At 37.5% G+C, this 14,683-nt stretch overlaps 2 protein-coding genes across 2 annotated transcripts; one reads left to right on the top strand and one right to left on the bottom strand.

Annotated features, from left to right (window-relative positions):
- Positions 1-7,456: 7,456 nt before the first annotated feature.
- On the top strand, positions 7,457-11,510 carry LOC112720791 (uncharacterized). The gene is made up of 7 exons (XM_025771879.3): positions 7,457-7,937; positions 8,208-8,378; positions 9,329-9,493; positions 9,569-9,733; positions 10,348-10,482; positions 10,702-10,799; positions 11,115-11,510. Exons 1-7 carry the CDS (start codon positions 7,761-7,763, stop codon positions 11,314-11,316), a joined length of 1,113 nt encoding a protein of 370 aa, XP_025627664.1. The 5' UTR covers positions 7,457-7,760; the 3' UTR covers positions 11,317-11,510.
- Positions 11,511-12,068: 558 nt separating this feature from the next.
- On the bottom strand, positions 12,069-14,205 carry LOC112720792 (large ribosomal subunit protein eL15z). Its single transcript, XM_029290199.2, has 4 exons — positions 14,012-14,205; positions 13,479-13,645; positions 12,597-12,794; positions 12,069-12,512 (listed from the first exon to the last, which is right to left on the bottom strand). Exons 1-4 carry the CDS (start codon positions 14,013-14,015, stop codon positions 12,267-12,269), a joined length of 615 nt encoding a protein of 204 aa, XP_029146032.1. The 5' UTR covers positions 14,016-14,205; the 3' UTR covers positions 12,069-12,266.
- Between the last annotated feature and the right edge of the window lie 478 nt (positions 14,206-14,683).

Below are 14,683 nucleotides of genomic sequence, written 5' to 3'. Positions count from 1 at the left end.
AGATTTAAAAATCTCTTCTTGATGTTAGAATACAAATGTTTGGGATAGAATCGATGATCTACTCCGAAAAATAATTCATCAAATGTTGAAACTGTTAGGAACAAGAGACTGAGAGAACAATATGAAAAGTGTATTATTCAGTTGTGTATTGAGGTACAATATACAAGGGGTATTTATAGGTGCTAAATGAATCAAAGTAATAAAGACATAGAATCCTACAATTAATGTACAGATATGCTATATAAATATAAACGATGCTAATTGATCTAAATTGATTATATTGATTCTCTAACATCCCCCCTCAAACTCAAGTGGGAGCTAAGGATACCAACTTGAGTTTGGATAACAGAGTCCGAAAGCGAGTCGGGTGATGAGCTTTCGTGAAGATATCAGCAGTCTGATCCAGTGTCCCAACGGCAATGAGACGAACAGCATCAATAAGGATACGTTGTCGAACAAAGTAACAATCAATCTCAATATGTTTGGTGCGTTCATGAGACACATCATTATGGGCAATCTGAATAGCACTGCAGTTATCACAAAAAACATCAGTAGGAGACGACTGAGGAGCACCCAGATCTTTGAGAAACCAGCAAACCGAGATAACCTCAGCAGTGGTGTCAGCGAGGGCACGGTACTCAGCTTCTGTGCTTGAGCGAGCAATGAATGTTTGCTTCTTAGCACGCCAAGAGATGAGAGTGTCGCCAAGAAACAAACAGTAACCAGTAGTAGAACGACGATCAGTGGGATCACCAGCCCAATCAGCATCAGAGTATGCCTGAAGGGTCAAAGAGGAATGGGCAGAAAAATAAAGGCCATGAAATAGAGTGCCTTTGACATACCGAAGAATGCGAAGAACTGCCGCATAGTGAGTAGTACGAGGAGCTGACAAGAACTGGCTGAGGACATGAACCGGATAGGCAATGTCTAGTCGGGTGACAGTCAAGTAGACGAGACCTCCAACTAACTGGCGATAAAGAGTCGGATTATCCAAAACAGTTCCATCCATAGGGATAAATCGAACATTAGGCTCAAGAGGAGTAGACTCAGTGCGACTATCTGTAATCCCAGCGCGAGCAAGAAGATCTGAAGCATACTTAGCCTGAGAGAGATAGATGCCATCATCGGTGGAGATGACCTCGAGACCAAGAAAATAGCTGAGAGAACCAAGATCTTTCATCTCAAAGGTACGGTGAAGTGAGGCCTTGAGATTAGAGATACCATCAACATCATCCCCAGTAATTATCATGTCATCAACATACAGAAGTAGAAGAACAACTCCACGTTCGCTTTTACAAATGAAGAGCGCATTCTCATGAGGGCTAGAAGTAAAACCAAGACTGCATATGGTAGTGCTGAACTTGTCAAACCATTCACGAGGAGCTTGCTTAAGTCCATAAAGTGCCTTGCGAAGGAGACAAACCTTATTAGAAGGACAAGGATATCCCGGAGGTGGTTTCATATAGACAGTCTTTTTCAAATCCCCATTAAGAAATGCATTCTTCACATCCATCTGACTGAGAGACCATTTTTTAACCGCGGCGATGGCAAGAAGAGCTCTAACAGACGTAAGACGAGCGACAGGGGCAAAAGTCTCTTCATAATCAATACCATACTCTTGCGTACAACCTTGAGCAACCAACCGGGCCTTATAACGGTCAATAGAGCCATTAGAGCGAGTCTTGATCTTGTAGATCCATCTACTGCCCACAACTTCCTGATCAGAAGGAGGATCAACCAAATCCCAGGTGTGTGCCTTTTCAAGTGCCTGTAATTCTTCTTGCATTGCTTGTTGCCAATTTGGGTTTGAGGAGGCTTCTCTGAATGTCTTAGGTTCATGTTGATGAAGAATAGTAGAAAAGCAATGGTAATCAAGAAGATGAGGAGGTGGATTCCTTACCCTAGAAGAACGAGCGGGAGGAGGAGGCATGACGGTAGAAGCAGGATCATCATCCGGTCTGGAATCATCGGGAGATGGAGAAGGCGGAGGAACAGGAGGCTGTGGAGGGTCACTCGAGATAGAACCTGTAGAATCATCACTAGGAAAAAGATCAACATTGGGGTTAGTGAACAAAGGTGACTGAGTAGTAGGAATCGACTCAAAGGATGAGAACCGAGAAAACATGTGGTACTCCCAGAAGACAACATGACGAGATATACGAATACGTTTAGAGAGAGGATCCCAACAACGATAACCCTTGTGTTCAGTGCCATAACCAAGAAAACAACACATACGAGCCCGAGGTTCAAGTTTACTATGTTCATGAGGCTGAAGAAGAACAAAACATACACAACCAAAAACTCGAAGAGAACTATAATCTGGGGGGTATGATAAAGACGCTCAAAGGGAGTAACATTACTAAGAACAGAGGAAGGGAGTCTATTGATAACATGAACAGCAGTAAGAACAGCTTCACCCCAAGTACGCTCAGGACACGAAGAAGAAGAAAGGAGCATTGCACGGACGGAGTCAAGAATGTGACGGTGTTTGCGTTCAGCTCTACCATTTTGTTGAGACGTACCAGGACAAGAAAACTCAGACAGAGTACCCTGTTCTGCAAGAAAGGCTAAGAGTTTGGAATCACGGTATTCCATAGCATTATCACGTCGGAAAACCTTAATGACCTTGGAAAACTGAGTTTTAATCATAGTAGCAAAGTTGATATAGATCTGAGGTAACTCATGGCGATTAGTCATCAAATAAACCCAAGTAAAATGGGAATAATCATCAATGAAAACGACAAAGTATCGAGCTCCGCCCATAGAGGCAGTGGGAGCGGGGCCCCAAACATCAGAGTGAATGATATCAAAAGGAGAGCAAGCAAGAGATGAATTATTGTGAAAAGATAAAGCAGGTTGTTTGGCAGTTTGGCAAGAAATGCAATCAAAAGATTCATTTGGAACCTGACCTAAAACACCTTGAGACACAAGAGGACGCAGTTTTCCTAAGGAGGTGTGGGCAAGACGTTGATGCCATAAGTGAAGGGTAGAGGGAGAAGAAGCAGCACAGAGATTTGGTACAGGAGGAATATGAAGACTTTCGAGTTCAAACAACCTTCCGACCTTACGTCCAGTCCCGATGATTTGTCCCGTCCGAGGATCCTGTACACGACAACCAGAAATAGAAAAGGTGACGTCAAAACCCAAATCAACAAGTTGACCAACAGAAATAAGATTGAAGTGTAATTTGGGAATGTAGTAAGTATCTGGAAGATTAAGAGATGATTGGGATATAGAACCCTTGTGTGTTGCGTGCAAGAGGGAGCCATTTGCAGTATTGACAGAAGGTCCATTTGTAGTTGTAGACATGAACGAGAAAATATTACGCAACGGAGATATGTGATTAAAGCAACCCGAGTCAAAGTACCATTTAGAATCACCTGGAGGGGTTGATAAAGCAGCAGGAGTATTACCAGAAACAGAGAGAAGACGCCGTAGAAGAGATGCAATATCAGATAGAGAGACAGGAGACGGGTTGAAAGGTGCAGAGGGGGTAGGTTCAGTAGTAGCAGCAACAGTAGAAGCAGGCGCAGGACGTGGTGGACGAGTAGGACAGGTAGTAATCAAATGTCCCGAGAGCTTGCAATAACGGCAGAGCAACTATGAACAATGGTAGCTAATATGCCCTTTCTGGTGGCATGTCCGACATTCAACAAAGGGGCAAACGGAGAAAAGGTGCCCAAAACGGTTGCAGTTTCAACAGAATGTATCCTTTCTGTCTGTGGCAACAAAAACATCTGACTTTTCCATAACAGTAGTCACACAAATCAAAGAGAGGAGAGAAAACTGCAATTTTGAAGCAGAAAATGAGAAAACGGAGCGCGGAATCGGAAAGAGCTCACCAAAAAATCTTAGGGAGGGTCCCGCTTGTCAGCCACGTCACCGCCACGTCAGCAGTGACGTCAGCGCCACGTCAGGGCAACGGAGACACGTGGCAGCCCGTGAGAGGATGAGAAGGACGAGCTGGCGTCGAGGTGGCGTTCGGGTCAACGCGCGGGCCGGGTCGGGTCAGGAGAGGGTGCGCGGGTCGCAGGGAAGGCTGGTGGCGTGACACGTGGCGGCTTCAGGATCGTGGGATCAACAGCAAGATCCAACGGCTACTGAAGCATCTCGGGGGAGGATCAATGGAGGTGGACAGCGAGCTTCCAACGGCGCGTGGAGGCGCGTCCGGGGGCATCTGGCGGCAATCTCGGCAGCGTTGGAAAGCTGACGACGAGAGGATCACAACGGTGCAGGAGGTGATGAACCAAAGCGTCAGAAACAGGTCGAAAAAGGCGAGCAAAGAGGCACGGGTGGAAGCTGGAAGGAAGAGCAACCTGGTCGTGACAGCGTCTTTCGGCGGTGCGTGGAGGCGCGTCTAGCGGCGGATGGCGGCAGTTCTGGTTGCTTTGGAATCACGGAGACAACACGAACAAGATGGTTATGGGGGTGACGAACCAAAGCGTCGAAAAGAGAACGAAAAAGAAGGCCAAAGAACACTGCCGAAAAGGAAAAATAATGGGGCTATGAACTAATATTCATTGAAAAAAAAAAAGACATAAGCTCTGATACCATGTTAGGAACAAGAGACTGAGAGAACAATATGAAAAGTGTATTATTCAGTTGTGTATTGAGGTACAATATACAAGGGGTATTTATAGGTGCTAAATGAATCAAAGTAATAAAGACATAGAATCCTACAATTAATGTACAGATATGCTATATAAATATAGACGATGCTAATTGATCTAAATTGATTATATTGATTCTCTAACAGAAACTAATTCCTACAACATTTACATAATTCATTTTTCTAGGGACATAATTGAATCTAAATGCAAATAGTGGGTATAATATTAAAATCGAACACATCCAAGTGAGACCTAATTCAGAATGAATACATCCAAGTGAGAATAATTGAAAAATATAATCTGATTTGTTAGTATAATTGATAGTAGGATAACATTGAATCACTTTTATAAACGTTAAGGATACAAATAGGACGGTTTAAACGTTAGGGACACAAATAAGACTTACCCCAAACGTTAGGGACAAAAATGATACTTTACTCTTTAATATAAATATTTGTATTTTTATGTATTTATTTATGATTGTATAAACTATTTTATTATAATTTGATTATTTTGATTGAATTAGTATTAAATTAATTAAATTCCAAGACCAGTGAATCAATAGCGGTGCAAATCACATTCGATTTTTAATGTTAGTGTATAAATTTTTTCCAATACAAAGTAAAAGATGATATTTTAGTTTCACGCTAGAAGCTAAGAAGTAGGAGTGCACATGGGTCAGGTGAAATCGCGTTTGTCCTAACTCAAATTCGGCCTTAGATATATACCAGGTCTATTTTTTAGATTCTAACCCGATTCTAGACCCGATGAAATTTATACACATTTGGGCCACAATTATACCGGGTAAAAATCGGTAAAAACCGTGTAAAAACCAGGCCTTTAATCATAATTTCATGCATCTTTATATCTGATGCATCTGCATCTTTAGTAGTTTTTTCTTCTTAATTTCAATCCATAAACTAATGATTCTTGTTATTTTAAGTAATCAATTCATAGTTTAGTGCATATTACCTTGGGTGTGTAAATTTCTTTTGTTAGAGGAGATTTTGAAAGAAATCAAGCACAAATAAAAAAAAAGAAGAACAAGCAAGACATGGATAGAAGGAGCTAAGCAGAGGAGTTTTGTTCATCAGAAAGCCTCCAAGTATCCTCCATGGCCAGCCCTACATGCGCCTCACGCAACATCCAAGTACTCTCCTAGGGCCACCATCATCCCATGCGCTTTACGTACTCCTCTATGCGCCTCGCGCAGGCCCCAATCTCACCTCCAGGGGCTGTCCTCCAAGCTTGCGCTTCACACATGTGTTGGTGCGCTTCACACTACCAAACAGAGGCCACCAATTCCTCTTTGTTGGGCTTGCGCTTCACTTAAGGATTCATGCGCCTCACGCACCATCATGGGCCACTCCCAGAGCTTGTGACTCCTTGCTAAATCTCTCTTAATCTCCAATTCTTTAAAGCACTTGAGTTGATGATTAAAACTTGAGCACAAGGCCCATGATTTGAAGTATTGATTGACACTTATGAATAATTATCTACAGCTTAACTTAGAATGAAAAACTATTTGAAAAATATTAATTAGTTTAGATTTGATTATTTTTTAATTTTGATTTGTTTTGAATCTTAAATTAGGGTTATTATTTTAAAAAGGAGAGACACTCACATGGCTTTCTTCTTCCGGCCGTTTTCACAATTCAGAGCTTTTGTTTTTGCACTATGAACAACTAATCTCCTTTGTTAATGTTAAAAGTTTTGTTTATTATTATGGGCTAATGTTATTACTTTTCTACTTTTGATTAACGTATTGATATTTTCTTAAGAATTAAATTTTTGTTCTTCATCACAAGGGTTTGAATCTATTAGGAAATAGTTTAAATCTGAATTGAATTCTATATTCATCTTGAAAAAGTTGTTTGTTAGAATTAAACTTGAAAACTCTTCGCTCAATTCTTTAAGTTTTGAACTTGACTTGATAGGTGACATTAAATCAACTAGGTTTAAGTATTGAGAACTGTGTGGTTTTTGAATCAATATATGTGCTTCACCTCTTATCATAATTAATTGATCAAGGAATTGACGGTTTGTTAAGTTAAGAGAAATCGGATTACCAAGAAATTGAGATTTGATTAATTAGGGTTCGTCGTAAGATACATCTTTGCATAATCAAAGTAGATAGTGAAAAGCATTCTTCCTGAAGTTTTAAGCATCTCTGAAATCTTAATGTTTCTTTATTCATACTACTTCCTTAACTGTTTACAATTTGCCTTCAGTTTACTCTCTGTTGTGTTACTGGATATTTCTAAAACTCTAATTTGCTATTGTGTAATTAGAATAATCGATTAACTCTTGCGTGTTCAGTCTGTTAATCCTCGTGGGAACGATAACCTACTCCCGTGATATTACTTAATACGATACGATGTACTTGCTGAATTGTGGTGTTGCGAAACTTCGCATTAGTATTTCTTTCCTAGTTTCACAATTATTTTTATTAAAAATAAATAGATTAATTTATAATTAATATTAAACAATATTAGTTAGAAAACATAAGTTCAAGACAAAAAGTATTATCTTCTTGAATGCTAGTACAAGAGAAGCTCAAAATCTCCAACAATTATTTTATATGACAAAATTTACTTAAAAAAATATAATAAATACTAACCAAATTTTAAAATTAAAGCATAATCATGAATTAATATTAATAATATCAAATATGTAAATCACGTACAAATAACACAATATTATATATTAGTCTAAAATTTTATACTTAATTCTTAAACACAAAACAATAATTTTAGAATATGTATTCTCACCAAATCGAATGATCCGAAATATGGCCCGAATTCAGTTGAAGTATTCTTCAAAATATTGTTTTTTTTTTTTTTTTTATCGAATTAAATTCAGGCCACTTCAAATCCGAACCAACATGTAAAAAAATGCTTCGAATAAGTCTTCATACGGGACCGAGCCATGTAAACCCTGCTGAGAAGTGAAAGATGTCAAACAGTTGGTTAATGCTGACTTGTAATATTGTCGGATACCGAACAACCAATAAATGGAATTCAATTTCCATGTCTCCTTTATGACTGTCAGATTATTTATGACTGTCAGATTACTCACTCCATAAACAACAACTTAGGTGTGGAGTTTTTAGTTTTCCGAACAGTTAGTGGTTTCAGAAATTCAGAATCCATGGCTGCTATAGTGAAGTATGGGATCATAGGTGTGGGAATGATGGGAAGGGAGCATCTGATGAACTTACACCATCTTCGCGACGAAGGCGTGGCGGTTGTGGCGGTTGCTGATCCTCATGTTCCGTCGCAGCAACTCTCCCTTGAATTAGCACATTCCTTTAGTTGGCCTCTCAAGGTATCATCAATCATTCTTTTGAATTATTCATCATTTTTAGGGTTTACAAGTTTAGGTCCCAAAGCATAAAAATCTTACCAGCTGAGGAATTCTTTTTGATAAACTTGGACACTGGTGATAATATTAATAATAATATCTTTACTTCGAATGGTGAAATTTATTGTATGAAGTTCCGTTTGAAAATTTCTTGCTGCAATTATCTGGAAAAATCAACTCTTCATGAATCATATTTTGCTGTTTATAAGGTGAATGACATTGAAAGCTGTGAAGGTTTTCTCAGGTCACAAGGAGTTGTTGGAAAGTGAACTGTGTGATGTATTGGTGGTATCCACACCTAACATGACCCATTACAGAATTCTAATGGACATAATCAATTATCCTAAACCCCATCATGTACTTGTAGAAAAGCCACTGTGCACCACTGTCTCTCACTGCAAAGAGGTTTGATCTTCATTCTATGGATTTGTCTCTGCTAACAGGTCAACTGGGTTATGATTATGAGTAAAGGTTCAATCTGGTCCTAGACCCGAAGATTCAAATTGGTCCTCGAGATATTGAAATAGCAATTTAGTCCTTGAAGTTACACTCCTCTATTCAATTTGGTCTTTGCATTGAAGTACTTCACTAACGGTATTATGTGTCACTTTGTGATACAGAAGGTACAAAGTGACGCCTCTCACATTTAGTAATGCTCATTGACAGAAAGATCAAAGTGAATCACAAAGTGTAACTTTAGGGATCAAATTGATATTTTTAAAATCTTGATGACCAATTCAAACAATTGCAAGAATCTCGAAGACCAGAATGAAGCTTTACTCTTTTGATGTACTTTTACATTAAGGACAGACTAGTAAAAAAAGATTTTGTAGACTGTTATCTTCTTGGTTGGTCTCTCAATCAAGATCGGAGATATCAACTATACTTTTACCATTGAAGTTAGTATTATCGGTAGTAGAGTTTTGGTATAAATTGTAGTAGTATGTAAACCAATGAAACATGCTACATAAATGTCGTAAACATTTTTCCTTTGGCAAATGAGTAGATGCCATGGTTACAGTTACAGGTGTAATACAGTTAGCATTCTCATCTCTCTTAATTCAACACGCAGAATATTTGGATAAATGATGATACATACTCCTAAATTGTCACCCTGGTTTCAAAATGAAGATAGTGAGTGTATTTTATGTTTTCAAGAGACTAAGTACATTTAACTTTTTATCTTGTTTAGAAATTAGGATGGAGTTTAGGAGGGTATATCATTTCTGAATGTGGTACGATGCATCTTTTGATGATGATTTGAAGCGTTAGTTGCAGATGTTAAATAATGCTGTTTATATTTCCTTTGATTATTTGGAAATGCACTAATCTGTTTTCCTATGTCTTTGGATTAGGTTGTTGAAGCTGCTAGAAAGAGACCAGATATATTGGTACAAGTTGGATTGGAATATAGATACATGCCACCTGTTGCAAAATTGATAGAAATAGTTAAGGAAGGAAGCCTTGGACAGGTCAGAATGGTAGCAATTCGTGAGCACCGTTTCCCTTTCTTGGTGAAGGTTAGTCTTTCAGAACTAAGACTACATGTTTTGGTTTTCATAGCTAGTAAGCTGAAATGCTGATACTGGTCATAGGTGAACAATTGGAATCGGTTCAATATTAACTCTGGGGGAACTCTAGTAGAGAAGTGTTGCCACTTCTTTGATTTGATGAGGCTGTTTGTTGGTGCAAATCCTGTCCGTGTGATGGCTTCTGGAGCTATTGATGTTAATCACAAGGATGAAATATATGATGGGAAGGTAGATCTGATGCTGCATTTTTAGTTACAGTGATACCAAACTTTTAATCACAATATTATTAGTGGCCTATATGATTTACTACTACTGACTTATTATAATATCTAAAATCATTCTTCAATGCAGAAATAGAAATTGCACTAAGCTGACTTAAGTTCCATGATATATTGAACAAATTAAAGTTTTCAAATGATAGTGAACTAAATGTATAATAGATAACCTTTTTATAGGACTGAGCAAAAGTCTTTCTGAATAATGAATGTAATAATCTGAGAATGCTAAATTGAAATATCCTAATCTTATGCACCCATGGCAGGTATGTTAGAGAGACATTAGTGATTAAATATGTGATTAACATGAAGCCTTGATTAAACAGAGTTGAAGTTCCCTGGTGTTTTTGCTTTGTTGGTAAAATACTGCTGACTGGTTTTTTGCTATGTTGAGATATATTTTGTTTTACCAGGTTCAGATTTAAGAACTTAAGTTCTTATTGTCACAGTTCTAACTTCCAACTGAATGATGTGATTGTGTTTTAAAAACTGCAATTAGCATCAGGTTTTTGCTTCATGCAATGTCCTTTTATATTGTAATTACTTGAAAAAAATTATTTTGGACAGGTGCCAGATATCATTGACAATGCTTATGTTATTGTCGAATTTGATAATGGTTCTAGAGGAATGCTTGATCTTTGTATGTTTGCTGAAGGAAGTAAAAATGAGCAAGAAATATCTGTTGTTGGTGATGTTGGAAAGGTAAATTACTCTTCCTTTCACCACTTAATGTACTTAATTTATGGTAACCTGTTTAAGACAACAACAAATTTGACTGTTTGAAGCCAATCAATTATGCTGCAGTTTGATCTCTTTCACTGATATAGTTCATTTAAGGCTAGAAAAGAAAGTTTCATCCATTATTCATGTCAAGATGGTTATTAGTATTCTTTGCATCTGAATTCAAAATATTTTTAACAGGGAGAGGCTTATGTTCCTGAAAGTATCGTGCGCTTTGGTACACGTCAAGCAGGGAGAGATGGTGTTCAGACTTTAAAGGCTGAAGATCCCAGAATAAAGTTGGTGGCTTCTCTATCTGTTAACTAGTTCATCATTATCAGTATAAGATTTAAGTTGCTTAAATGAATTTAAAATGGATCAGTTGGAGTATAGTTCTATAGCTATATACATAGAGGGAGACCCAACAAAGTCTTGGAAGAAATTAAGATTTTTTAATATAATTGAGCTAAACAAAGATATAATTTAAGACAAAGCACTTTAATGTAGTTTGATCCAAGTGGGATATCACTTTGTAGTTGTTGCTGATGTATATGATCATGAGCTATCATCTGTGAATATAATCATTTATTCATGTATTTTGTATGCATCTACAGATATGATGGGTTGCACCATGGGTCCAGCTATGTGGAACACCTTAACTTCTTAACTGCAATAAGGACCAAAGGTGAAAAGGGTCCTGCTGTAGATTTGCAAGATGGATTGATATCTGTTGCAATGGGAGTTGCAGCACAGCTCTCCATAGAATATGGAAGATTTGTTACTATTGAGGAAGTTATGGATAAGGTTAAAATTTGATATGTCTACTATCAATACGTAAATAGAAGTACTTGAATACTTTGTGAATATTACATTCCTTCCACCCAGATGCCATGTTTTAGTACTTCGCCAAATTTAGCTCGTACCTCATGCAATATACTTTCAGGAAAACTGAAATGTTAATAATTGACTATATATTATTTCAGAAATAGTGGGCTTCTTTGGCCAACAGATATTATTCGATTTTATTTACTCATATAATTGTAGGTTAATATAATTGATTGTGCAATATACTTGATTAAGATCATCCAAATCAATAACCGCGGAAAACTCAGCCGCTAGAGACAAAAAAAAAGTCCTTTTGTTATTAGTTTGGTACTTTTTCAGTTCTCATTGCTTGATAATTTCCGGGATATATTGTGGCTTCTAATGTAGTAATGTCTATACATGGCTCTTAAATCCGCAAAAATCCGAGTTACTTGGCCTCTCAATTACATATTTACATACGATATTTGACTTTTTAAGATTTCTAAGTTCTAACATCAATCTAAATCATGAAACTTGCAAATGATCAACTTCGGCTTACTAGTAGTGAAAGCTCACCTGCAATAATTTCATTCAGTGCAGTTGGATAAATTATTCTTTTTTCCTGAATTCCTTAAAAGGCGCTTTATTTCATTGTTTACATTCATCTCTTGTTCTCACGTGAATCTAAACTCCATGACTCAAAATTACAAGTCTAGTATATACCCCAAAATTACCATAGCACGAGATTTGCCATGAGAAAGAACTTACGAAAGCAACACAAGAAAAAATTTCTGGCATATAACAAACCTTACAATATTGGTCTCCACTACTTTACTACTAATGAGGTTCCGGAGAAAGATGACCTACTGGTTCAAAACTCATCAATATCCAAGTCATAAAAACACCATCAACATATAATGCATTCCAAAAAGTAATGAAGCACCATAAAATAACAAGTGAAATCAACGGTAACGGCGGAGGGAAAGGGTATTGTTTCTCTTCCAGGTTGCCCTGCGGGAAGGACGATTTTTGTGGTAAAGATGTCCCTTGCCACGTAAACCCCTGTTAGACTTCCCAGCAGAGGTGAGGCCGCGAAGTTCCCTGTGTTTATGGACTGGATTGCAGAGCCAATTGATCCTTGGATCATTTCTAATAGCTGTGTGCGCAACATCCACCATAATGATCTCAAAGTATTTGTATGTCGAGTCCTGTAAGCATGAAACAATTGCACTATATGAACAAGACTGGTGTGTAATCATGTTTCACTTAAAAAATGTGAGAAATTAACAAACCTCATTCACCCAGTAAGAATTGAGGACCCTGAGGCCACCTAGCTTCCGTCCAGCCCTCTCCTCAGCAACAGACCTCTTGCTTCGCTGAAATTTCAGTTGAGTAACACCCTGGTTCGTGGGCTTGCCATAAACAATACCCTTGGGAACAGGTCTCTTGCGGCCACCCCTTCGCACACGAACACGGTAGACCACATATCCCTGGAATATTACAAAACAGTCAAAATTAGATAGTATTGAATGCATAGCCATTGTGCCAGATCTTGACAAAAGCAAATTTTGTAATAAAGAAATTTGCTTGGTCAGATGATTGGCTGCTTAGTTTGCTATAGCTGGCTTCACAAGGGGTCTAATTGTTGCATATATGCAACTCTACAAGAGAGATTGCATATGAATCAAAACACCCGCTTCACCCACAAGCTATTTCAAGATCTCCTAAACAATATATATTATCGCAGTAACAAAAAATGTGTCGGATCTTGACAAATGCAAATTCTGTATTAAGGGAAAAAGAATGCCTGGTATTGACCGACTGTTTATTTCACTATAGCTGGTCTCAGGAAGCATCCAATCATTGCACATGAAAAAACCCAAAAGGGGGAAATGCATATGCTTCAGGACACCGCATAACCAGCATCTCATCATAATCATGGTAAAATACACAAAGGGTCACTCAATCAAAGAAACATCACCATGATTTATTACATCACAATCCAGACAGTGTACCAAACAACTATGTCACAACGAAAGAATTTATCATTCTTATTACTTGGTAATTGATTGTTGGCACACTTCCAAGATAAATTCTACCAAAGAAAAACACAACATAAATAGTTCAATACCAAAATATAACGCAATAAAACCATCACATAAACGGAAATTGACCTGTTTGGCCTTGTAACCCAAGCGACGAGCCTTGTCGGGGCGGGTTGGCCTAGTGACACGGACAATGGAAGGCTGCTGACGATACTCCCAGCACCTTACCCTCTGCAAGAATCTCATTACATCCGATTGCTTCTTGCGCCAGAGCTCCGAAACATACTTATAAGCACCTATTCAAGTATTCATACCCAACACAACACAACGCAAGATAAATACCAAATCATATAACAACCATTAATTTCTCTTCACACAAACGAAGAAACGATACAAGTAAAATGCTAAGCACACTTCGGTCAAGGAAATCGAAAGCACAAAACAAGTGGAACAGACTGTTATCAACTGAAACCGAAATATCTCAAGCTATATGACATACCAATGTCCATCACTACGGAAACAATTTCCATGAAAACTAAACATCATGCATGACAATATTAACAATGAGAATAGACTAAAACGTCACGAGGGGATCAATGCGAAACGGTCGTTGAATCCTAAGAACACAACAGCGGAGAGAGAGAGAGAGAGAGAGAGAATACCCATGGTGGCGGAGGAACACCCGCAGTCGCAGTGAAGGAAGGTGGTGCTTTAGGGTTTGAAATGTAACTGAGGGTGCTGCTCGAACATTTTATAGACAGGGGCAGCTACAGTGAAGCGAATTCTGAGCCCTTTTATTTATTAATTTTTAATTTAATGTTTTTCCCGTCGCAAGGAAATAATCCCTAAATGTTTTGTTTATAAATACCAGAAACTATTATATATAATAATTCTAGTTTTTAATTTTGATATCAGATTTATAGTAGGATTTTTTAATAATGTGTAAAATTTGGTGTGTTTTTTATATGAAGATCACAAATTTGATTCTTCAATTGTAAAGTTTAATTTATTTTAATTTTTAAAATGTAAAATTTACCTTTTAATTTGTGGAACTGACACAAAATTTATCCTCTAATTTATAAAGTAATATAAAATCTACCCTCCAATTTGTGAAGTTTAATTTTTTAAAATTTTTAAAACACAAAATCTATCTTTACATTTGTGTTTTTAGTATTAAAAAATGTTTTAAATATACAAATGAAATTCTCCGATTTGTGATTACTTCCATACTAAATTAAAATACATTATTTTTTTATAATCGAGAATAACACAACAATAATTTCCATATAGAAAAAAAGGCGGCCACATAATTTGATTATGGGATTTCTTTTTAT

This window comes from Arachis hypogaea, chromosome 11 (genome assembly GCF_003086295.3).
Source record: "Arachis hypogaea cultivar Tifrunner chromosome 11, arahy.Tifrunner.gnm2.J5K5, whole genome shotgun sequence".
Taxonomy (NCBI): Eukaryota; Viridiplantae; Streptophyta; class Magnoliopsida; order Fabales; family Fabaceae; genus Arachis; species Arachis hypogaea.
Note: the sequence above shows the minus strand (reverse complement) of the source record. Positions and strands in the feature narration are given on the sequence as shown.

What these genes read in the sequence shown, in the direction of transcription:
- LOC112720791 (XM_025771879.3), top strand. Translation starts at nt 7,761, where the DNA reads ATGGCTGCTATAGTGAAGTATGGGATCATAGGTGTGGGAATGATGGGA. An exon ending in CTGTCTCTCACTGCAAAGAG is followed by an intron (nt 8,379 to 9,328) that starts GTTTGATCTTCA and finishes TCTTTGGATTAG; the next exon opens with GTTGTTGAAGCTGCTAGAAA. An exon ending in GCTGAAGATCCCAGAATAAA is followed by an intron (nt 10,800 to 11,114) that starts GTTGGTGGCTTC and finishes ATGCATCTACAG; the next exon opens with ATATGATGGGTTGCACCATG.
- LOC112720792 (XM_029290199.2), bottom strand. An exon ending in TGGGTTACAAGGCCAAACAG is followed by an intron (nt 12,795 to 13,478) that starts GTCAATTTCCGT and finishes GTAATATTCCAG; the next exon opens with GGATATGTGGTCTACCGTGT. An exon ending in ATTCTTACTGGGTGAATGAG is followed by an intron (nt 12,513 to 12,596) that starts GTTTGTTAATTT and finishes TCATGCTTACAG; the next exon opens with GACTCGACATACAAATACTT.